General features: G+C 40.9%; 1 protein-coding gene and 1 long non-coding RNA gene across 6 annotated transcripts; one reads left to right on the top strand and one right to left on the bottom strand.

Annotated features, from left to right (window-relative positions):
* Window positions 1-6,300: 6,300 nt before the first annotated feature.
* Window positions 6,301-22,691, bottom strand: LOC120736354. 2 transcript variants are annotated; one of them, XR_005696479.1, is made up of 3 exons: window positions 22,643-22,691; window positions 6,518-6,693; window positions 6,301-6,431 (listed from the first exon to the last, which is right to left on the bottom strand). It is a non-coding gene; the product is annotated as an uncharacterized LOC120736354 (long non-coding RNA). The 2 variants fall into 2 exon arrangements; XR_005696478.1 differs by lacking the exon at window positions 22,643-22,691 and adding an exon at window positions 6,769-7,357.
* Window positions 11,896-19,891, top strand: LOC120736334. Of its 4 annotated transcripts, none has more exons than XR_005696471.1 (7): window positions 11,896-12,202; window positions 13,138-13,479; window positions 14,094-14,803; window positions 15,308-16,286; window positions 16,855-16,928; window positions 17,135-17,219; window positions 19,752-19,891. XR_005696471.1 is itself a non-coding variant. In XM_040036377.1 (7 exons), the coding sequence occupies exons 1-5, from the start codon at window positions 12,133-12,135 to the stop codon at window positions 16,307-16,309; spliced, it is 633 nt and encodes a 210-aa protein (XP_039892311.1). In that variant the 5' UTR covers window positions 11,915-12,132; the 3' UTR covers window positions 16,310-16,928; window positions 17,135-17,219; window positions 19,752-19,891. The 4 variants fall into 4 exon arrangements, 3 of the variants coding, with proteins under 3 accessions (XP_039892310.1, XP_039892311.1, XP_039892312.1); XM_040036377.1 differs by having other exon boundaries at window positions 11,915-12,202; window positions 14,094-14,269; window positions 16,128-16,150; window positions 16,288-16,928; XM_040036378.1 differs by having other exon boundaries at window positions 11,916-12,202; window positions 14,094-14,269; window positions 16,118-16,928.
* Window positions 22,692-23,287: the final 596 nt, after the last annotated feature.

The raw sequence follows: 23,287 nt of genomic DNA, 5'->3' as shown, positions 1-23,287 counted from the left end.
CATCGTAGATGGCGCGTTGGTCGTAAGTTTGGAAGCCTTTGAATGGAAGAGTCGTGAGTTTAAAAACGGAGACTTCAGATAGTTCCCTGCGGTGCTTACTTGTCAAACATATTGAGCCACAAACAACGTCTCTGTCAAAAGGGAGAAGCTGCTATCAATTTCTGCTAAAACCTTTAATAGACATAAAATAATTTTCAAGTGGGCCAATATATAACCTCTCTTTAATTTTGTAAAGATGTTTTAATTGGCTGAAAAAAGGCAGGCACAAATATGTTTGCAAGCAGGGGCGCCTCCAGAAATTTTCTTAGGGGTGGCCATATATGTACTTAGTTAATTTCCTGCTGTTGAAGTTGATATGACTAAAAATAGGTACATAAGAAAAATTTTGAACTCGATAATAAAACCCTCTCTCTTGTGCTCAGTCTGCTATAACAACAAAAAACTGATCCATTGGCGTGAATGGAGATAATGCGACTCTTCCATTTAACGGCTGTAGTATCAGCTGAGTTGTGCATTAGATATGATGCGTTATGCTGTATCAAATCCCTCACGCCCGACAAGTTGGAAGGACGCCTCTTCTGCGTCACGCTGGATGCTGTTATTCACAGAGTTACGGTAAACTAGGCGCCACGTGAGTTACACTGATATGTCCAAATATCAAACTGCAATATTTACTTAGGGAGTTTACACTCCACTGATTAAAAAGGCACTTTTGAAAAGTTTTTTGAAAATATGTCACTTCATTCTGTGCAACTGTGCAAAAATTAGCTTTTCAGCCAGTTTCTGAGGAAAAGGAGTATCAAGGACACACTAAGAAGAAGAAAAATATTTTCATTTTGAAGGTTTTTTAAAAAAAAAAATCTATGGATTTATCAAGCAAAAAAAAGTGGTGCTCCAGAGTGGAAGGGGAGTGAACAGGAGGATGACTGCAACGCTAGGACTTGGGATTTGGGTATTGAGGCCCATGGTGGGTGTGAAACATGAAGGAGGGTGAGTAGTTTGGGATTTTTGTAAAACAATGAGATATTGTTAGCACTTATGCACTTGTACTGTAACTTGTGTGATATCTGCTGGCTCACTGAAAATGAGGAGTCAAATAGACGAGTGTGGCGAGGCTGAATCTATTTCTTGTGTGTGTGTGTGTGTGTGTGTGTGTGTGTGGTAACCCAGATGACAATGACAGTGTGAGTTTATACCCTTAAATAAATGCGTCCAGACAGAGAGAGGCAACAATATCTTGCTGCATTATTAACCAAAAATGTACTTACAGATTTTAGAAGTGTACCAGATAAACATACCTTTTGTAAATTCTCTAACCTCTGTGTTGTTTCGTCTTTCAGAGCGCAAAATCATCACCGCTGGACCCGTCGTCACTCTGCCGTGTCAACCTCCAAATGACCGCTCCATCCTAGCTGTAGAATGGACAAGAGCTGACCTGGGCTATAAATACGTGGTTTTGTACCGGGCTGGACACTTTGACTCTTTCAGCGGGTTTAAGAACCGGGTGGATCTGCAGCAGGGGAACATCATCTACCTGAGTGTTGTTGATCCTCCAGGTGAGTGAGTAGAGCTGAGTGTGTGTGTGATCAGAGGTGAAGCTGCTTCCTGGTTGTTGATGTTTGTTTCTAAAGATGTTGTTGATGAGACTTTGTAGAAAGCAGCTGGTCTGAGTGATGTGATCAGAGTGCAGTAGATAATGTCTGACAGCAGTTTGAAGAGGAAATGGATTCTGTTCTGTTCTTCACTCATCACCTACCTGACAGCTGACACCTCACACCTGTTTCTCTCCTGCAGGTCAGACAGGAGGACACACAGAGGATGGAGGGAAGGAGGCTGGAGGGAAGGAGTATGGATCTGTTGGACTGAAGTTTTTGTTTAGGGAGTTCATGGCGGTGGTGTGTGTGGTGGGGGTGTTGGTGATGTTTTCAGAGCTGCCTTTGAAAATGTCTTTGTTTGTTTTGTTGGTGGTGGTGATGGTGTTGTTGTTTTTTTTTGAGGTACAGAAAACTTAAAACAACAGATGCAGGGTTCATATCAGGCTGCAGTTGAACTTGAGTCTGTTTGAAATGTTTCAGTTTTTTCCAGCTGATCTGAGGTGACCGCAAAGATTTTCAGGTTTCATGTTTAAACATCCATTAATTAATTTATTTATTTATTTTAAGTGGTAAAAAATGTCCAGAGTCAAAGTTGTGCTTTTAGTTACTCACTGTCTGTTCACAAAAATCATGCGTAACTGGAAGTCTTCATATTCATTTGAAAAGAGAAAGTTGTTACTTTTACTTGTTGCATCAAACTACCTGCTGCATCACTTTAAACAGATAAAACACTTGTGTTTATATCAGAGATGTTTCTAAGCATTAAGCACTGTGCACACTTCTTAACTTTGTTATTGCACACAGTTTTTAATATATTTATTTCTATTGCAGACTTCATTAGTAATAGTGAAATGTAAGATTTAGTTTTATTCTATTTTAAAAATGAAATGTATTTCATCAGAAATCTGGGAGTTTGTGATTCTAATGTTTAATTCTAATGTTCAAGTGCCCTGTGGATATCACCTGAATAAAACTGAAGCTGGAATCAAAGTGTCATGCCTGTTCTGGTTCTTTTCATTTTAAAATGTTACTTATTTGATGGTTTCAATCATTTTTAATACAGAGAGGAGTTAAATCAACTCAACCCTCTCTACCGAAAAGTCACTTTGGACTCGATCTGCTTCAAACTTCTGCTAGTCGTGAATCAAACATCAAAATGTGGTTATACAAAGTGGAAAAATTACAATCAAATCAAAATCTGCAGACTTTGACCCCACAGAGTCGAGCTTTTCAGTTCAATCAGCTGCATTTCGATGTCATTGGCATTACCTCAGCCAATTAATGCCAGTAATTCCTTTAAACCCTTCTGAGGCCCTGGGACCATTTTTGGTCCCCAGGGCTCTAAAGGGATGCATTTTTAAGGGTCAGCAAAGGGTTAAAGAACTGCAAACTGCTGGGACTCACAGTCAGATGAGCTGGGAGGAAGTGGAGAGGATACATAGAAATGTTTAATTAATTTAGTTTGTGGTGCAGCTCAGCAGTGAGATCAGAACTAAAGAGAAATTTTACTTAGGGCTCTACTTTGAACTAACCTATGTGTGAGTATTTCTAATCCAGCTCCTGCAATATTTGTGTTTAATCCTGCCCACACCCACAGACTCACTGATATTCATAATTTTAACGTGATGTTAGAGCTACTGGGATACACCCACCTCGAGGGCAAAAGCTATACTGGGTCCTTTGCCCTGCAGTCATTCGAGTTTAATTAAAGTGCCAGTGTTTGCTGTGCTCTCCAATGCACTAATCAGTGTTTATTTACAGCTGAAGAATGTAGAGCAGCGGTCCCCAACCCCGGGGTCGTTTGGTACCGGGCCGCGAGAGTTGAGGCTCAGCTGTGAAATGTATAGTTTTCAGGGTTTTTATCGGTTTTCAGTGTTATTTTGTAATAGTTTTTATCGTTTACTCGGTTTTCCTAGCTCTTTTCATGTGTGTTATGAATAAAGTAACTTTTTTTCGGTACCGATACTAGTTTTATTTTGTTGTATTTATCCGCGACACCTTAAAGGCCGGTCCATGAAAATATTGTCGGGCATAAACCGGTCCGTGGCGCAAAAAAAAGGTTGGAGACCGCTGATGTAGAGTATGGCACCAACATGTGAGCACACCTCTCCTAACCCTGCCTTACAGACCAAATCACACCAATGCCTGCTTCTTCATCAAAGTAAAACATGAACCCACAGCAGAGGCACGGACTACAAACTGAACAAAGGACAAACGGAGTACAAGGACAGGAGTGACATGAGAAGCAGAGGAACCAAAACCTAAGAATATGTCTGTGAAGGTTCTCAGTCATCCAGGTCATCGTAGTCAAAGGAGCTTGCAAAGAAAAGTGTCTGGACTTCTTTAAGTTACTTGAAGACGTTTCACCTCTCATCCGAGAAGCTTCTTCAGTTCTAAGGTCAAATGGTGGAGAGTCCCAGATATAAACCTCGTGGGAGTGACCCCCACAGAGGGACAAAAGGACCCCCTGATGATCCTCTAATCGCCTGAGCCAAGGTGTGAAACTGGGTGTGGGTCCCAATCAGCCAGAGTTTCGGGTGAGCTCATTGTGAAACCTGGCCCCACCTTATCATGCGAATTCCTGAGGTCAGATGGCCCAGGATGTGAGTGGGCGTTAAGGCGTCTGGGAAGGGATCTCAAAACTGGATTATAGATGGCAGAGAGTTGGTGTCGTAAACCCCCGCCTCTGTTCAAAGATGGTCGCTCACAGTGGACATAGATGGCTTCTTTCACTCCTCTTTCAAACCATCTGTCCTCTCTGTCCAAAATGTGAACATTGGCATCCTCGAAAGAGAAACCTAAGAACTAGAAATCCAAAATAGAAACCAAAACACCAACAGACTAAACAATGAGGGAAATAAAGATGAATAATGATACAAACGTCAAAACATTGGGTCACCGAGCCAGGACCGTGACACTGGCTGTGCAGAGCAGCTGGGAAATGGACCTGAGCAGAGAGTCTACAGTGTGGAGAACTGATCTGAGCAAATAAAGAATGAAATCCAGGTTCAGGTCTGAGCAGGAGAGCTGAGCAGGTGAAGTTGACCACTGAGGCAGAGCACAGTGGAGGGTGGATGAAAGGCAGCAGGTTTGGTGATCAGATGTGGACGAGATGATAAACTTTCACTGTTCTACTTTTACAGTAATATTGTTTTTAAATGTGTTTTAGCTGTGAAGTCAGTTTTAAAACAAAGACAATCAGCTGTTCAGTCTGTTTCACAGTGAGACTCTTTCTAGACTCCTACTTTGAAAAACAAAAGTTACTAGAAATAAATCATCTCTAACACTCAGATGACAGAAGACCTCTTTGTAGAAATGACAATAAATGCACAGCTTTTATTTATTACTAGAGATGGCACGATACCACTTTTTTATGTCCGATACCGATACCGATATCATAAATTTGGATATCTGCCGATACCGATATGAATCTGATATAGTGTTTTTTAATCAACAAAACTGTTTTTTAAATATCTTGCTGCATTTTGTATAAGTTCATACTCAAGTTTAAAACAACAACTACACTAAAGCTATTCTGTTATACCTGTATGCGAAAAAATTTTTTTTCATAGTTCAGCAATACTGATCAATCTAATAAACTTAAACCTACACCATCCTCCCTATTCTGGTATTTTAAAGAGTACTTAGCATAAATATTAAGCAACCTAACTAATAGTGTTCCAACTCCCAGCAACAACAAAAATAAATAAATAAAAAATAGGGAACCACCCCTCACGCTCCACCTCATGATGCTTAATCGACGTAATCAACCTTAATTTGATGCAGTGTGAAAAAAATGCACAGAAATATTAAATAGATTCAACATCTTTCTTCAACAAAATTGCAGACTGCACAGATGGTACCTTCCCAAAGGAAAAAGTACTATAGCTTACTAGGGTATATATATTAGACTTAATAGTCACTATATACAGTAATGGACTTCTATTCATTTTGCATCAAATTAAAACTTTGGGTGTCAGATAACTATTTATTAAAAGCTAGACATTTTAAATGAGAATAAGAAAGAAAAGTATGTCTTTGTGCCCCCTTTTCCCTGTTAATGCCCTATCGGCCCCCCTGGCTAAACTTTGCTAGATCTGCCCCTGCACAGTTACCAGCGTCAGCTACGTAGAAAAAGATCCTGGTGTAGAAAGTAATATTAAATACATTCTAACAACAGCTGATCAAGCTTAAACGTGCTGCTGTTGTTCAGCCGCTGGTTTCCTCTTTCTGGTGCAAAGTGGGCCAAAAGCAAACTAGAGACACGGACTCGCGACAGAAAAGCCGATCAGCTGATCGTTAAGCAGTTTCATGATTGAAGTAGCAGCCGGAGAGCGAGAGGCAGTCGCTCGTTAAGCTTAACGCAGGAATGCTTTACAAACATTCAGAGATGGACTTACACACTTGCTTTACTTCTCTCGGGATAACTTTGTCGGAGATGAAATGCCGGGTTGCTAGCGAAGCTCCACATGCTATCCAGACCACCGACAGGTCCCGCATGCCACAGCCGCTCTATCACGTGATGCATACTGCTCCGACGTGCTAACGTTCTGAGGCGAGTTACGGCGTGTTGCAAGTTTTGTGAGGTGCTTTCGTGATATTTAATGGATCGGATTACATTTTTTATTTTTCTCCGATATCCGATCCAGTAATTTAGGTCAGTATCGGACCGATACCGATACGTAATATCGGATCGGTCCATCTCTATTTATTACTGATATAAAGTTTGCAGAGATCACCGAGACACAATAGAGGCGATTCAGAGGTGATGCTCCGTGGTGACATCAGTGATGACATCATTATTATCATCATTATGAGAAACACAAAGGGAATTTCCTGTAAATATGTAGAAAGACTAGTTTACACAGGGAGACTAGTTCATCATTAGCACACTGAGTGATGAGTCAATGATTCAGTGTTACCTTTGGTTCTGCATCGATACAAAGACACCATGAGGAGAGTGGAGATAAAGTATGGACAAAACACCAGCAGGTGGAGGACCACTCTGAATGGATGGAGCTGCAATCAGGGAGTGGAGCTGAGGAAGGGGGCACTGTTTCTGTGATGGCTTGCACTGTAGCTGTGGTTGTAAGTGTACCTGCAGAGAGAATCCCACCTGTTCAGGTGAATATGTGGATGAAATAAGAGGTGAAATCAGAGTGAAGCTCCTCACCTGTGACAGTGATCCAGCTGGATGGAGACTCTCCACGATTGCTCATGTCACACTTGTAGAGACCTTCATCAGACCTGGAAACGTGGAAATGGAGAGGAAACAGAATTATTTCATTATTCAGGCAGCTTTTACAAACACTAAACTCCTCACATCAGCTGCCATTTCTGAGTATTGTTTAGTAAAACAGACATTATTTCTTAAACTAGGTTCATCATCAAAAACAGGAAATATCAGTATGTTTAAAGGAAGTAAGAGATGAAAATCTTTGGACTGTCAGTAGGAGTAAGATTTAGTTCAATTCAATTCAGTTTCATTTATACAGTACAGCGCCAAATCACAACAACAGTCGGCTCAAGGAGCTTTATACTGTAAGTAGACCCTACAATAATACAGAGAAACAGGATAAAGAAATGCTATGTAATAAAATCAGAGATTAATAATATATATGATTCAGTGCAGAGAGGTCTATTAACACAGTGAGAAAGGTAACTGAAAAAGATATACTCAATGCATCATGGGAATCACCCGATGCCTACAACATAACTAAGGGAGGATTCAGGGTCACCTGGTCCAGCCCTAACTATATGCTTTAGCAAAAAGGAAAGTTTTAAGCCTAATCTTAAAAGTAGAGATAGTGTCTGTCTCCTGAATCCAAACTGGAAGCTGGTTCCACAGAAGAGGGGCCTGAAAACTGAAGGCTCTGCCTCCCATTCTACTTTTAAATACTCTAGGAACAACAAGTAGGCCTGGAGAGCGAGAGCGAAGCGCTCTAATAGGGTGATATGGTACTACAAGGTCATTAAGATAAGATGGGGCCTGATTATTTAAGACCTTGTATGTGAGGAGCAGGATTTTGAATTCAATTCTGGATTTAACAGGAAGCCAATGAAGGGAAGCCAATACAGGAGAAATATGCTCTCTCTTTCTAGTCCCTGTCAGGACTCTTGCTGCAGCATTTTGGATTAACTGAAGAATTTTCAGTGGGTTTTTTGGACATCCTGATAATAATGAATTACAGTAGTCCAGCCTGGAAGTAATAAATGCATGAACTAGTTTATCAGCGTCACTCTGAGACAGGATATTTCTAATTTTAGAGATGTTGCGCAAATGGAAGAAAGCAGTCTTACATATTTGTTTAATATGTGCATTGAAGGACATGTCCTGGTCAAAAATGACTCCAAGGTTCCTCACAGCGTTACTGGAGGCCAAGGTTCTTCATCATTTTACATGTAATGCATTTCAGCCCTTCAATTTGAAAAAGAAAGTAGCAAAACACAGAAGAAATGCTTCATGCAGAGAAAGAGAACAATAATACTATGAGGTTAAACACCTGTGAGGGGCGGTACCCAAAACTGGATTAAAACTACCCTGAAACTGAAAAGGATATGCCATCTGGATGCTGTTGGAGAGGAAGCTGATCAGGATCCTCTACTACGGAGTAAGTTCAGCATAAACCAGTTCAGCATAGCTCTGCATGATTGTTTTCACTCAGTCTCACAAAAACAATGCTTTGCAGAGGGTGTGAATTTACCAGCAGCTCTCCAAAGGTGACCTGAGCTCTACAGATGGTGCTTGGCTGCGTCTACTGACACAGAGGAAGACAGTTGGCAGTAACACTCAGAGAACCTTGTTAACTTCAGATTACTTGACAATTAATTTCAGTGTCATTTGTTGAGTCTTGTCTCATTTTCAGCCACTGCCTGCCTTATATGTCTGTTTCCTACTGTCCACAGAAAAACTTTTGTTACACATAATCTGGGTTGAGGCTGTAGTTTGCAGTGAAAGTGTCACACTGCACGTTAATGTAGAAGCACCAGTTTTTGCCTAAGAGAAGAAGATCCCTTTTACCTCCTAGGACCTGGCGTACACATATGTAGACATCACAGTTTTGGACGTCTAGATTAAAATACTTAATTTTTCTACAAGGGCCTGATATCCACTTACGAGGACATTATACTGCAACTGTTCTATCAAAATGTGAAACAAATGTCCTCATATGTTAACACATAACGCTTCAGCCTATGAGTGTTAAAAGATTGTGTTTAAAGATGAAATGCACTGTTGTTTTGCAGGGATTGAGCTGTTGCTGCTTTGCATAAGTAGGAAAAATAAATTGGGGCCTAACATAAGCTCTGATTTAACTGATGATGTCATCAGTGTTTGTGGCTTTGGACAGTGAGAATTGCTACAAGTTGGATTTTTTTGCTTTCTTTTTTTAAATGTTATTCTTGCTCCTGCTGTGGTCATGTGACTGGAACATTACCTGTTTACATGAGAATTTGTAACGTCTCTGGCAGTTTGTACGTGCTGTAAATGGATACCTCATTAAATGTGAAAATGTTTTGCCTGAATCTGATCTTAAAGTCATCAGGCTGTCTCCATCCTTATCTTCTGCTGTTTCTCTCTTGCCATCTACCTGCTCTACCTCCATCTTTACCTGTGAGATAACATTACCTGTTTACCTGACCCTTACATTTTGTCTGTTGTGGCAGTCATCAGTCATCAGGTTGTCCCAGGGCTAATGTCATAGATATCATTATAAGCTTTTTTTCTTGAAAAGGTTTTTCATTTCAAGTGTTCCTGCAAATATTTCACAATAAAAGCTTCAGGCAGAAATGACTGGTTTACCTCTATCGAAATGGGGAATATATAAAATAAATAACGTACCTGTTTAACAAGTATCTTTATGACTGTGTTATCTTTGTGGACACTTAAAGGATATTTATAGGTCTGTGATGTTGTATTTGTTAGTTTCTACTGCGCTCTTAGTCCGAGCTCAAAAAATACACTTTTACTGTTGATGACACTTTTTATCTGGAAAAATAAATAGCCAAAGACTCATTGTGGTTTCTGCGTTTTAACAGGGATATCCTTTCTGGCTCAAAATGACCTCATGTCATTCATGAGAGATGTTTGACATGTTTTCCCAATAAGTCATTTATAACAGTTTAAAATCCTGTAAGCATTTTTGGCACAACACCATAAAAAAAACAAAACAAAAAAACCCCCAACAAATTCTATCACAAACATATACGCGAAAAGTGAGCGTGAGGGTCCTCGGTGCACCTGCTTGCTGCTGCTGCTGTGCTGAAGTCTCATACACAACCTGTGCAATATATTTGTGTAACGTGATGTAATGTAATGTTGTAAATCCAAGCCAGGAGAACGTCAAAGCCAACAGCTGCTCAGTTTCTTCTTTAAAAAAGAAGAGGAGAAGAAAGGAGCAGAAGATACAGGTAAGCAGATGTGTCAACTGGATAATGGCAGGTATTATGTATGACATGCATCCTGAAACAAGATAACATTTATTGGTAGGGATTAGAGATGGACCGATCCGATATTACGTATCGGTATCGGTCCGATACTGCCCTAAATTACTGGATCGGATATCGGAGAAAAATAATAAATGTAATCCGATCCATTAAATATCACGAAAGCACCTCACAAAACTTGCAACACGCCGTAACTCACCTCAAAACGTTAGCACGTCGGAGCAGTATGCATCACGTGATAGAGCGGCTGTGGCATGCGGGACCTGTCCGTGGTCTGGATAGCATTTGGAGCTTCGCTAGCAACCCGGCATTTCATCTCCGACAAAGTTATCCCGAGAGAAGTAAAGCAAGTGTGTAAGTCCATCTCTGAATGTTTGTAAAGCATTCTTGCGTTAAGCTTAACAAGCGACTGCCTCTTCTTGCTGCTACTTCAATCATGAAACTGCTTAACGATCAGCTGATCGGCTTTTCTGTCGCGAGTCCGTGTCTCTAGTTTGCTTTTGGCCCACTTTGCACCAGAAAGAGGAAACCAGCGGCTGAACAACAGCAGCACGTTTAAGCTGCTGTTAAGCTGTTGTTAGAATTTATTTAATATTACTTTCTACTCGAGGATCTTTTTCTACGTAGCTGACGGCTGGTAACTGTGCAGGGGCGGATCTAGCAAAGTTTAGCCAGGGGGGCCAATAGGGCATTAACAGGGAAAAGGGGGCACAAAGACATACTTTTCTTTCTTATTCTCATTTAAAATGTCTAGCTTTTAATAAATAATTATCTGACACCCAAAGTTTAAATTTGATGCAAAATGAATAGAAGTCCATTACTGTATATAGTAACTATTAAGTCTAATATATATACCCTAGTAAGCTATAGTACTTTTTCCTTTGGGAAGGTACCATCTGTGCAGTCTGCAATTCTGTTGAAGAAAGATGTTGAATCTATTTAATATTTCTTGAAAAACAATTGATTTCTGTGCATTTTTTTTTCCACACTGCATCAAATTAAGGTTGATTACGTCGATTAAGCATCATGAGGTGGAGCGTGAGGGGTGGTTCCCTATTTTTTATTTATTTATTTTTGTTGTTGCTGGGAGTTGGAACCCTATTAGTTAGGTTGCTTAATATTTACGCTAAGTACTCTTTAAAATACCAGAATAGGGAGGATGGTGCAGGTTTAAGTTTATTAGATTGATCAGTATTGCTGAACTATGAAATATTTTTTTTGCATACAGGTATAACAGAATAGCTTTAGTGTTGTTGTTGTTTTAAACTTGAGTATGAACTTATACAAAATGCAGCAAGATATTTAAAAAACAGTTTTGTTGATTAAAAAACACTATATCAGATTCATATCGGTATCGGCAGATATCCAAATTTATGATATCGGTATCGGTATCGGACATAAAAAAGTGGTATCGTGCCATCTCTAGTAGGGATAGTGAAAATTTCTGTTTATCTTTGTTAGCTACTTGGCTATGATAGTGAACAGTAGACAGAGAGTAGACGCTGATGTGGCTTATTGGATCTTATGGACTGTGTTCAGCATAATAATATTATTTCATTAATTGTAAGAGATGTATTGTTGATTTGTCTGCTATTCTCAACAAATTAAAAGGGTTGTTTGTTAGCCGTCTGCATACTCTCTCTCTCTCTCCCTCGATAGATAGATAGATAGATAGATAGATAGATAGATAGATAGATAGATAGATAGATAGATAGATAGATAGATAGATGTTCTCCCGGGGCACCAAACAGCCTAGGACCGCCTCTGCAGAGAGCACAGTGATGACTGACCTATCCTAGACATGCACGTGTACTTTCAACCAATATTTATTCACAGGTAGTATAAGTTGATAGAGGTCCCCTGCTGATTGGTTTAAGTGTAAGTATGCGGAACTTGTGAAGATCCAGTTTTCACCGGTTTTCAGTGGACCCATCGACATTAAGGACGACGCACGGAGGATAGGCGCAGGGAAGTTTTTTTCTCACTTTTTAGTAATAATATATTTTTTTAAAACTTATTTATCGCGGGGGATCTATCGCATATAAAATATAAAACGTTTTACTGTCGAAGAAGAAAGACTCGCAACAACGCCATGAGTGCTGGGACATATTTGGGTCTCTGCTTGAGTTTACTGGTCATCCGCGTCTCGTTGGGCTCTGCAGGTAAGGCTGAGCAGGTTTTAAATGCTGCTGTTTTGTAATGATTTGTGAAGTTACAGAAACTCACAGATAAATAAATTCACATTCTGTAGATATGTCGATGGGTGTGTTGGTGACCGGACAGGTTTAACGTCAAAAGTAAAGCTGGACTGAACCGATTAGAAACGTATCTGAGGAGTAAACTCAGGCTTTAAAACGTATCAAACTGTTCTCCTAAAATTAGTGGAAAAGGAAACGTCTAGAAAAAATGACTATAGACCGGTCCCCACATGTGGTAACAGGTAAAATCCGCAAAGTTACCCGTGGCTCAACACACGATCACTAAAGACTATGTACATTGTTTACAGTCCTGTTTCTAATGTCACTGGTTCAGTGGACAGCTCCTGACGGCGAGTCACGGAAACAGTTTAGAGTCTGTGGCTGTTCCTGTGTAAAACACAGCTATTGGGCCTAAAAAATGTGAATAGTAGGATCTCAGTCTAAATGACATGATCCACTGAGACCTGTGCGGTGTCACCTCAAAGAGAGATTTATTGGTTAGTGAGGTATTGTGGGTTTCTAATTGAGAGTTTTAAATGGGAGGTAGATGACTATTTTGGAAATGCGTTTTGGTCACAGGGTAAGCACATCCTGTCTCTTAACCCTGCACTGAAGCCTTATACACACTGGAAGTGATCCCCAACAACATGGTGACTTACACCACACAAGGTGAACAATATTTGGTTGTGCAGTGCTGGCAACATAAAGTGGGCATTTTTCAGTACAAGTACATTAGAGGGTCATCAGATGTCTGCTTAAAAGTGATTTACAGCGAGCGAATCACTTCTAGTGTTAAAGTTTGGCTCAGTAGTTTGGTGGGTGGTTCTGAACAGAAACAGATTGGCTGCTGTGAAGGTGATGAGTCCTCACTCTGTTTTCTTTTCTTTTCTTTTCCTCAGCTTCAGACCAGCAGATCTTACGACATCCTGGGATGAGTGTCAATCTGACATTTCAGGTTCCCACTGACACCACATCTGTATGGCTAAAAAGACTTGAAAAATATAAAGACAATGATAAATATATCTCCTACTGCAAAGACTCAACACCAACACGTCCCAGTGACCAGGAGGAGTCAATCAAGGGTCGGGTGGAGGGGATGGACTGTAGCAATATCAGCGGCACAGTCTCTGTAACATTGAAGAACCTGACCAGCAACGACAGTGGGACATACGAGCTTCAAGGGGTGGACCATAGTGGAAGATACTTTAATAGAACTGTCTTCCTCAACGTTACTGACCCAGGTGAGACAGGCTTATTCACAACATTACCTCCCCTGGGTATACCACCGGGTGGGTGTAGTACAAAGCTAAATGGTACAATAAATCTAGAAACATCCCTACTTTCATTTCTTGAAATATATTTTGAAGAGAACTTGTATCTCTTTCTCCTTTTTTGCCAGAGTAAAGTAATTGGACAAGCAAAATATTTTCTGTAACTGAAAAATAGAATATTGTTTAAAAATGGCAGATGATATACAGAGACAAAACTACAAACCTGACTGAATGCCGTGTTTAAATAAAAAGCACTATGTAAATGAAAGTCTTTTCCATGATTTGAAATGATTCAAATGGATAATACATGGTGGGGATTATCAGAATATCATCGTATCAGTGAAAGCAGCATGGATTATTTTGGGGTTCAGTGTCTTGCTCAAGAATATTTTGACATATATCCGAGAGGGATTAAATCACGACCTGACGTACTCTACCTTCTGAGCCACAGCTGGTCTGAGTGATGTGATCAGAGTGCAGTAGATAATGTCTGACAGCAGTTTGAAGAGGAAATGGATTCTGTTCTGTTCTTCACTCATCACCTACCTGACAGCTGACACCTCACACCTGTTTCTCACCTGCAGGTCAGCCAGGAGGACACACAGAGGATGGAGGGAAGGAGGCTGGAGGGAAGGAGGCTGGAGGGAAGGAGGCTGGAGGGAAGGAGGCTGGAGGGAAGGAGGCTGGAGGGAAGGAGGCTGGAGGGAAGGAGGCTGGAGGGAAGGAGGCTGGAGCCAGTAGAGAACATCCTGGGCTGGCAGTCAGTCTGTTTTGTTTTAGTGTGGTTGTGTGTGGTTGTGTATGTGCGCCAGCTGCTATAAAGTGGCTTATAAATTGCTGTAAAAAGAATTCACCCTTTTCTCCTCCTTCTAATAATGAATCTGACAGAGAAACAAAGCAAATAACATTAATAATCTGCAAATAATTCAGTGGTCTAACAATTCTAAGTGAGACCACAAACGCAAAGCTCAAATTCTACAAAAACCTTTCCACTGCAGTAAAGTGGAAGGGGTTTTGAGTTTACTGCATCCTCACAGCATAAAGGTCCCTGACAGATGGTTACTACAGCTTCTTCCCAGTCTGATGACTGGTGACAAGTCTAGAGTCACCAGTCATCTTTTACCTTATGTCATATGTTGACATAGGCCAATAAGTCCCCCCACCCATCACCCCCAACCCAAATTTGGTCTTGATGCAATTTGAAAGAATACATTGGCAGATGAGGAAGGCAAGCCGAACCCCGCCTGGGAGTTCAGTGAATGGGGAAATAGAAGCACGTGTCGCCATCTAGGAGGTCGGCGGTTGGACAATACAAGCACGTGTTGCCATCTAGGAGGTCGGCGGCTGGAGAATACAAGCACGTGTCGCCATCTAGGAGGTCGGCGGTTGGAGAATACAAGCACGTGTTGCCATCTAGGAGGTCGGCGGCTGGAGAATACAAGCACGTGTCGCCATCTAGGAGGTCGGCGGTTGGACAATACAAGCACGTGTTGCCATCTAGGAGGTCGGCGGCTGGAGAATACAAGCACGTGTTGCCATCTAGGAGGTCGGCGGCTGGAGAATACAAGCACGTGTCGCCATCTAGGAGGTCGGCGGTTGGAGAATACAAGCACGTGTTGCCATCTAGGAGGTCGGCGGTTGGAGAATACAAGCACGTGTCGCCATCTAGGAGGTCGGCGGTTGGAGAATACAAGCACGTGTTGCCATCTAGGAGGTCGGCGGCTGGAGAATACAAGCACGTGTCGCCATCTAGGAGGTCGGCGGCTGGAGAATACAAGCACGTGTCGCCATCTAGGAGGTCGGCAGATGGGAAATGCAACACGCCACCGTCTGGGAAATTTACGCCACACGACAATAAAAGAGCAAGGAATGCAGCGACATGCTGTTTATTTTCCACTACTGCAAAACTAAAATAAATATCTATTTTAAATACGTTGTGTATTTGACATCTGTAGTCGTATGAGCATGGTGGGTCATGATCTAAACAAAAGAATATGCAGCAAAAAGTGATTTGGGTCACTCTTATACCAAAAAAATCAAGGTAGCCAGCGTACCCTGCCTGGAACATGGCTACCGGGGTCCTAACCTGGAGCCAAGCCTGGAGAGAGGCTCAAGGGCGATGATCAGTTGGCCCAGCCGGGCTCAAGCTGAAGAAGCTATATGGGTCAATTCTTCTGTGGGACACTACTTTGGGATTTGTGGATCGGGCAGAGGTCCTGGTGCTCTGATGCACACATCTGCAGTGATGTGGATCGATGAGCTTCTTTCATAGAGGAGCTGGGCTCTCCCTTAGAGATGGGGTGAGGAGCTTGGTCAATTGAGAGTAAAGTTGCTGCTCCTTCACATAAAAAGGAGCCCATTAAGGTTTTTCCAGCCTTGTCCAACCAGAAGGAGGCCTCGGGTTTGACAGAGGAGATTGTGTATCATGGCTAGATTGCTAGTGACTGTGTGTCCCACATATGATCTGGAAGAAGTGGCTAGATGCAACCACTCAAATGTGTAATTTCATCTAGACTTAAAACATGAACTGTGTGTGTGCAGTGGTTTATGCTTGCTAGTAAACAATGTTTGGAAAAGAAAAGGGTAAAACTACCTGTTTGTTTTTCAGTCTCTTTCAGATCCGACAACATCTAGAACATGAAATCATGACAGTGAAGTTTGTATGTAGTTAAATCCTAGAACCTCAACAGGGCTAAAATAATGAAACCGGTTTCCTGAGGACGTGGGCTTCCATGCAAACCATGACACCAGATGGGCCAGGTCAGCTTGGAGTGCAGGTACACCGCCTAGAGCCACCTAACAGCTGAAAGCATAATTTAGCAGGCAAGACAAGTGTAAGACTTTATAATCGTATTAAATCTGTGTAAGGAGGGGTCACATAACATGTTCCTTTTCCTTCCAATAACAGTAAGGCAGTATGTACCTTTACTAGTTTTACCTAAATGCAAATGCTTAGCCTTACTAAAGATCAGGTACGTGCAGTGGGGGTGGGGGGGGGGGGGGGGACGGGCTTAAGTACCTGCCCCTTTCCTGATGGATGCCCCAAGTGCCCTTTTCTTGAGGCAAATGTTTTTTTATGTGTGTGTGCATGTAGAGTCCTGCCTGTGCCCTCAACAATAATATTTAACTATTACTATAACTATCAGATGGACAGCAAGTGGAGATGATACATGAGACGAGGAGATGAAAGGAGGAAGAGAAGCAATGAGTGATTCACAAGCAGAGCCTAGTTTATTTCTCACAGTTGGTGACACTGCAGTGTCACCAGTCTTTGGATTTTATTATTGTGTCATAAGACTTGTTTAATTAGCTACCATCTTTCCTATGGACTCTTTAATGCCTCAGATCAACACAGCCCTGTCCTCCAGCACCATCAGCAGCAGCAGCAACCCCTCAACAGCAACATTGCACCCCATCAGGTAAAACATAAACTGCGTTTGCTTTGCATTGTTCCCACCTGATGACAGTGATATAGTATGATATGATTCCATATTAGATTCTTGATAAATGTGTGTTGTTGTTCTCCAGCCTGGATCTGTGCCCCTTTTTAACTTTAAGCATCAACCCTTTTAAACATTTCTGCATGGCCCTGCTAAAGATATGTGTTCTCTTGCTCTTTCTGCAGACTAGCTGGTGTCACAGGAGTGAAGAGGCCTCACCTTTGTGTCTTGAGGAATCAACAAGAGTCATCAGCGCCTCAAAGTTTAATGGTGCGTTGTTGTGTATTTGAATCACTAAATAAGCCACACACAGAGCACTAACTAGGCTCCACCCATAAATATGCTGCAGCATACTATACTGCAATACCTGGATAATGTATGATATTAGGGGTGTCCAGATTCATAGGCTGCATCCTCCTGAGGACCCGGCCTTTGCGGTCTACGTGGGCCGGGTCCTCAGAAGGTAGGGTAGGCCAGAAGTGAGCGGCTGTGAAACTGGACGGTCTAGCCTTCAGATTTGCATCACCAGCTGTCTTGGTGGAGTTTAATAAACTCGGCCGTCTGCTCATTTCTGTCTAAAATATAACAGGATACTGGCATAATTCTCGATCATCTCACATTTCTGATAATCAGTTTTCATTTGACTTTTATTCAGCTGTGTGAAAACTATAACTTTAATCTCAGCCAAACCGATTTACTCACAAACAAATAAAACACTGAAAAAAGCCAAATTAACATTTTTAAGTTCTCTAAGTGACTTATATCATGTTTAACCTGAGTAGCGAAAGACAGAGGGGGGGTTCACTGTTATTGCCCCGGCTAGCTGTCGAGCTGGTTGCTAACAGACGTCTCCGAAAATGTCGCAGCACTTCTGAAAATATGTGATGTCTTGATAAACCGAGCAGATATTTGAAGTTTACACAGCTACATTCTTGCCTAAAAATATCTTAAAAGTTTATTTTGTGACTCAGAAAGAGTAATTGGAGTAATATTAAAACTTAGTAGCTGCTGACATTGGCGGAAACTGGAATTGGCTGGGCCGTGCTAGGAATTCTGGAATATGGTGGGCCACCAAGGACACACCCGACCCATCCTTCAAATTGGAGGAAAAGGAGGATGCATTTGTCGGAGTCTACGAATTTGGACTGAATTGTACATAAGAATAGCACGGATTATAAATTTAATAGATTTTAAGTAGATGCTTGTGCATTCTTAAAGTCTTATAGGTTGAATTGAACTTTGTGATCAGTTCAGAGCCTCCCAGTCAGTGCTGTTCTCCATGCCTGTCTGACTGTACATGATGTTATTAGCACAAACACTTTAAAGGGGATCAGTTAGGACTTCAGCAATAATACAGACAGCAATGTAGTTAGCAATAAAACAGTTTTATTTGGAATTAACTTAAAAAACAGACAAACATCTCTGTCCTATTTTTTTTTTTTTTTTTTTTTTTGTCATACAGGAAAGAAGCAGCAGCAACAGGAGATGAATATCTCTAACAAGTTGATTTGTTCACATTTTCACATCTTAATTTTTAAGTGAAATGTGCATTTTGAGTTTATACACTATATGCATATAAGGTGAATTTGCAGAATTTTTGTGTGGTGCGTTTTTTTTTTTTTCTATGTCTTAACAAAAGGTTGAACAAAGGTGCTTAATTTAACCTAGACCTGACCCTGAAAAAGGCGTATGAACCCTGTGAGTAATTGTAATTTCATTACAGAAGATAGGTCCATTTAGAGTAGTATCAGATTTGATCAAAAAATCGGAATTGAGCTGCAGACCTGCAGTGTGAACGTAGCCTTAGAGTAGGTTAGTTGTTTTGTTTGCTCTCAGTTTGACAGCCCTATTAAAGATTAATATCAGTTTGTACATGCTTCAGATAGCTTTTCTTCAAATTCTTTAATTCTCGCTTTTGCAACTTTTTGCTTTTGCGTTACTCGCAACAGCAACTCCACCTCATTGTTTGTCCATTTAAAAAAACTTGGTGGTTTTCCTCAACCGTTTGCTCTTTGTTTCAGAGAGCCGGAAAGTAAATAAACAGCAGACAGAAATGAGGCAGGTCGAATCTTCTTGCGTTTCACGCATGCGCAGCACTGGAACGTAAGAGTTTTTGTCTGTTTCAATGTTGACGCACAAATCTGTCAAAACAACTGAAAACGCTAGTGTGGATGTGGAGCGTTTTCAAATGAAAACAGTTTTCAAATCTGTCCGGGCTAGTGTGGATGTAGCTTTAGAGGGACAATGACAGGCGAGGTCTCAATATTTAATCTGTTTCTGAGAAGCAATTAGAGAAAACTTTAAAGAGCTCATGTGAGATGGGTGGCTTCTAAAAATAAATGACAGGCCTTCTTTTTGTCTTATATTTCATTCTGTTTATTCATCCTTCTGTGGGTCAATAATTTCGAATTTGTCCTTTTTTCTTTTCTTTTTTTTTTTTTTTTTTTTTTTAACAACACTTGATAAGGTGCCTGTTTAAATGAATTCACTCATCTCCCTTCATGGACTACACTTGAATAACGTTGCACTCTACCTTATCTAACCAGCATATTAAGAGGCTGAGACAGGCTGTGTTCAAAGGGCATGTTCTTCCTCTGCTTCTCGTGCTTCAGCTCCGCACACCTGGGTTCATTAACTCACATACTGGTAAAGCTCTGATCAGTTGCCCACTACTTACGATGGAGGAGGGATTTCATCAGATGCTGCATTATTAGGCTCAGAAACAGTTATGGAAGTCGGCTCTTTCAGTCTAAAACTTTGCATGCTACGGCTCATTCACCTCATCTTACCCTCTCTCTGCAGGAAATTGGGACCCACTGAGAGAGAGAATTCCTGTGGACCTGCCTGAACTGAAGCTTTGGATTCACTAACTGGAAATCCTTCTGTTGTCACATTCTGTTGTTACTTCACTGTAAATAAACGCACTGAACTTAATCCTGCAAGTCTGTGTTATGAGTCCAGTCAGTCCATTAGGTATGACCGTGTGGGGGAATTCCTCATCTGATTTCAATGTCTTGGTCTAAATCCCCAAATGCATCAACAAGAAAAAGATTAGTAACATTCAATTCAGTTTTATTTATGTATTTATTGTATTTAGCACCAAATGACAACATTTACCTCGAGGCACTCACAACCATTTTAAAAAACTCTGTGGACTTTAATATATCTTAATGTAGCGATTAAAGAAGTTGGTAAGTAGACATGAATCCACATAAAACACCGCTCAGGATGTTGCATCATTAATAAATGCAGTGTAAAATTATGATAAAGAAAAACATTTTCCAGGCTCATGTTGGACCCCTTGTCATCACACAGCATGTTATAAAAAAGTGGCTACTCAAGAGTTTAACTCTTTAATTTGCCAAGCTATGTTTGTGACATTTAATTACTCTATTTGTGATTATCATGCCTGTACTGGTTCTTTTCGTTTTAAAATGTTACTTATTTGACCTTTTTAATCATTTTTAATGCAGAGAGGGGTTAAACCAACTCAACCATCTCTACGGAAACGTCACATTGGACTCAAACTATTTGCTTCGACACTTCTGTCAGCCATGAATCAAACATCAAAATGTGGTTATACAAAGTGGAAAAATTAAAATCTAATCAAATAAATAAATAAAATCTTTAATTTCACAAAATATACATATTATTTATTTCACACTATATCCCAGCAAAACTATGAAAAGAGGTAGGGTTACATATGTATATTAACCAGTTATCCATACTTTATTACAACATCTTTGCTCTCCACCATTGCACATATAAATATAATATTGTTTGTGGCTTAAATCTAAGCTTTTCTCTATAAAACACATGAGTCACAAAAAAAAAAAAAATCAAATGTAACTAAGAAAAAGAAGACCTAATAAGCAATAATATACAGCTTTCATTTTTCTCTATTACCATTAAGGTTTATGTGAATATTATACATCCAGTGGAAGAAAGAAGAACGTTTATTTGAATGTGTAAAGGTGACAGGAAGTATGAGATTTTCACACATGCAGAGGAGATTGTGTTTCCGAAACAGATCAGGACATAATTGAAGAGGAGACTGTCTGCAGTGAGAAGAAATTCTCAACTGACAGCAAAACATGAAGGCAACATCAACACCTGTGTGATGCCTTCACTGACCAGACCTGAAGGGAGTGTTTGCATTTTTCTTTTTTTTAGACTAGTAAAAATGTAGAATATATTATGGAAAGTGTTGATTTTATCATTTGTCTCTAAAGCCTGTTTTTTCATTCTTTGTGTTACAGCCTTACCAGTGAGATCTGGAGATGAATGATGAAGCCGATGTACTTACTGTTTACCACTGACCAGCAGGCGTCTGTATGCTGGGCTTACACTTTCTATGGACGTGTAACAGTGTTTATGTCGTATGTTTATAGTGTATGCCAGGTTAACCACAGTATTGTGAGGGTTATTGGCTCAATAGCGCCCTCTCTCATAAGCAGTGAATAAATGCCACTGGCAGCATTAAAACATTGCCAGATTACAGGGGACAAGGTTGAAGTGAGTTGTAGATCACAGCACTCTGCATCACAGTACACTTTCTGAGACCATTACATATTGGTATTATTGCTATCACTATATGGAGAATATGACCACTGTATATTGTCTGACTGTTAATAAAATAATCTCCACTGATGACTGTTAATAAGAACTAAAGGATAAGCAAGTCTCGTTCATCATTTACTACACAACACAGAGACAAGTGATTTTTTTTGAACAGCCAGCAAAGTGATTGAGCCTGGTTACAGAGGCAATATGCTAGCTGAGCTAGTAAGGATTAGCTGGCCACAGCATGTTACTCATTTATCCAAACATGGTCAGTTCTGGTCAGTACAACATGTTTGGCAGTGAAACACTACGATACTATTAAAGATTAGTAAGAAAAAAATAATTTATTCTACAAGAAACGAAACAGCAGTTTGAAACATATCAGCTCTTTAGTACCAGGAGAGGTTCTGGATTTAAAACAAGTGCAGAAACACTGAAAAGCTGCAGCTCTGCTGTAATACACCAGTATTACCAGCAGGTGGAAGCAGACTGTACACTAGTCACTGGAAACTCCCATTATCCCCATAACACAATCTTCCACACTATTCAAGTCATTGCAGGCTGTGTGTGTAGTTACATTTCTCAAGAGGTCATGTGGATGTTTACATCATAGATTTCCCACAGAAGAATAACTGAGGCAATAGTGAAATGCTCAAAGACACAACAGAGCTCTGATTTAGAAGTGATGCTTTGTAGTGACATCAGTGATGACATCATCATACTCATCATCCAATCCCTGTTCAGGTTGAGTGGCCAGGTTGGATGCACAAAGGTCATTTCCTGTTTAAAAAATAAATAAGAAAGGAAGTATCAGGTCTAAACTCAGGAAGAGGTTAAACAGAGAGATGAGTAACCATCACAGTATTGATTGATCAGTGAATGATTCAGAGTGCTACCTCTGGCTCTGTGTAGATACAAGGACACCATGAGGAGAGTGGAAATAAGGTATGGACAGAACACCACCAGGTGGAGGACCACTCTGAACCCAAGCTTGAGGGAGGGGAGATCAGGGTGTGGTCCCGAGGTGAATGGCATTACTGTGGTTGTAGGTATTTTTGCAGAGAGAATCCCACGTGTTCAGGTGAATATGTGGATGAAATAAGAGGTGAAATCAGAGTGAAGCTCCTCACCTGTGACAGTGATCCAGCTGGATGGAGACTCTCCATGACCGCTGATGTCACACTTGTAGAGGCCTTCATCAGACCTGGAAACATGCTGGATGGTCATGTGACCTGTAGGCTGCTTCCTGATGAGGGAGCCATCTTTATAGAAAGCAGCTGTGAGGTTGGAGGGAGTGGTCTCTGTTTTACAGAGCAGAGTGACGTCATCTCCCTCCATCACAGGGAGGACAGGACTCTGCAGGATCACTGATCCACCTCAACACAGAGACAAACTACAGCATTTCATCCATTTACACACAGCTTCATCAACACTAACTCCACACACTCAGCTTACCAGTGACTGTCAGCTTAACCATGTTACTGATGGGACCCTCTCTGGACTCACACCAGTAAACTCCACTGTCAACTGCCAAGAGGCTCCTGATATAACAGGAAGAATTAGCTGATCTTGCCCACCCAGGTTCACATGGAGTCCTCTGTGTGCTTGTGTTTCTCCTCAGAGTCCATCCAGCAGAGCTGTCGTCCTCCTCACAGCTCAGAAGCACAAAGTCTCCAATATAGAACTGAGAGCTGCTGGGACTCACAGTCAGACGAGCTGTGAGGAAAGTGGAGAGGAAACAGAATTATTTCAGTAATCAGACAGCTTTTAGAAAC

The sequence above is a fragment of the Simochromis diagramma genome, unplaced genomic scaffold (genome assembly GCF_900408965.1).
Source record: "Simochromis diagramma unplaced genomic scaffold, fSimDia1.1 OVJJ01000703.1, whole genome shotgun sequence".
Taxonomy (NCBI): domain Eukaryota; kingdom Metazoa; phylum Chordata; class Actinopteri; order Cichliformes; family Cichlidae; genus Simochromis; species Simochromis diagramma.
The sequence above is the reverse complement of the archived record's forward strand: the minus strand, read 5'-3'. Positions and strand labels throughout refer to the sequence as shown.

Coding starts and splice junctions, on each gene's coding strand:
- LOC120736334 (XM_040036376.1), top strand. CDS start 12,133: ATGAGTGCTGGGACATATTTGGGTCTCTGCTTGAGTTTACTGGTCATC. Junction 12,203..13,137: donor CGTCTCGTTGGGCTCTGCAG/GTAAGGCTGAGC, acceptor TCTTTTCCTCAG/CTTCAGACCAGCAGATCTTA. Junction 13,480..14,093: donor CCTCAACGTTACTGACCCAG/GTGAGACAGGCT, acceptor TCTCACCTGCAG/GTCAGCCAGGAGGACACACA.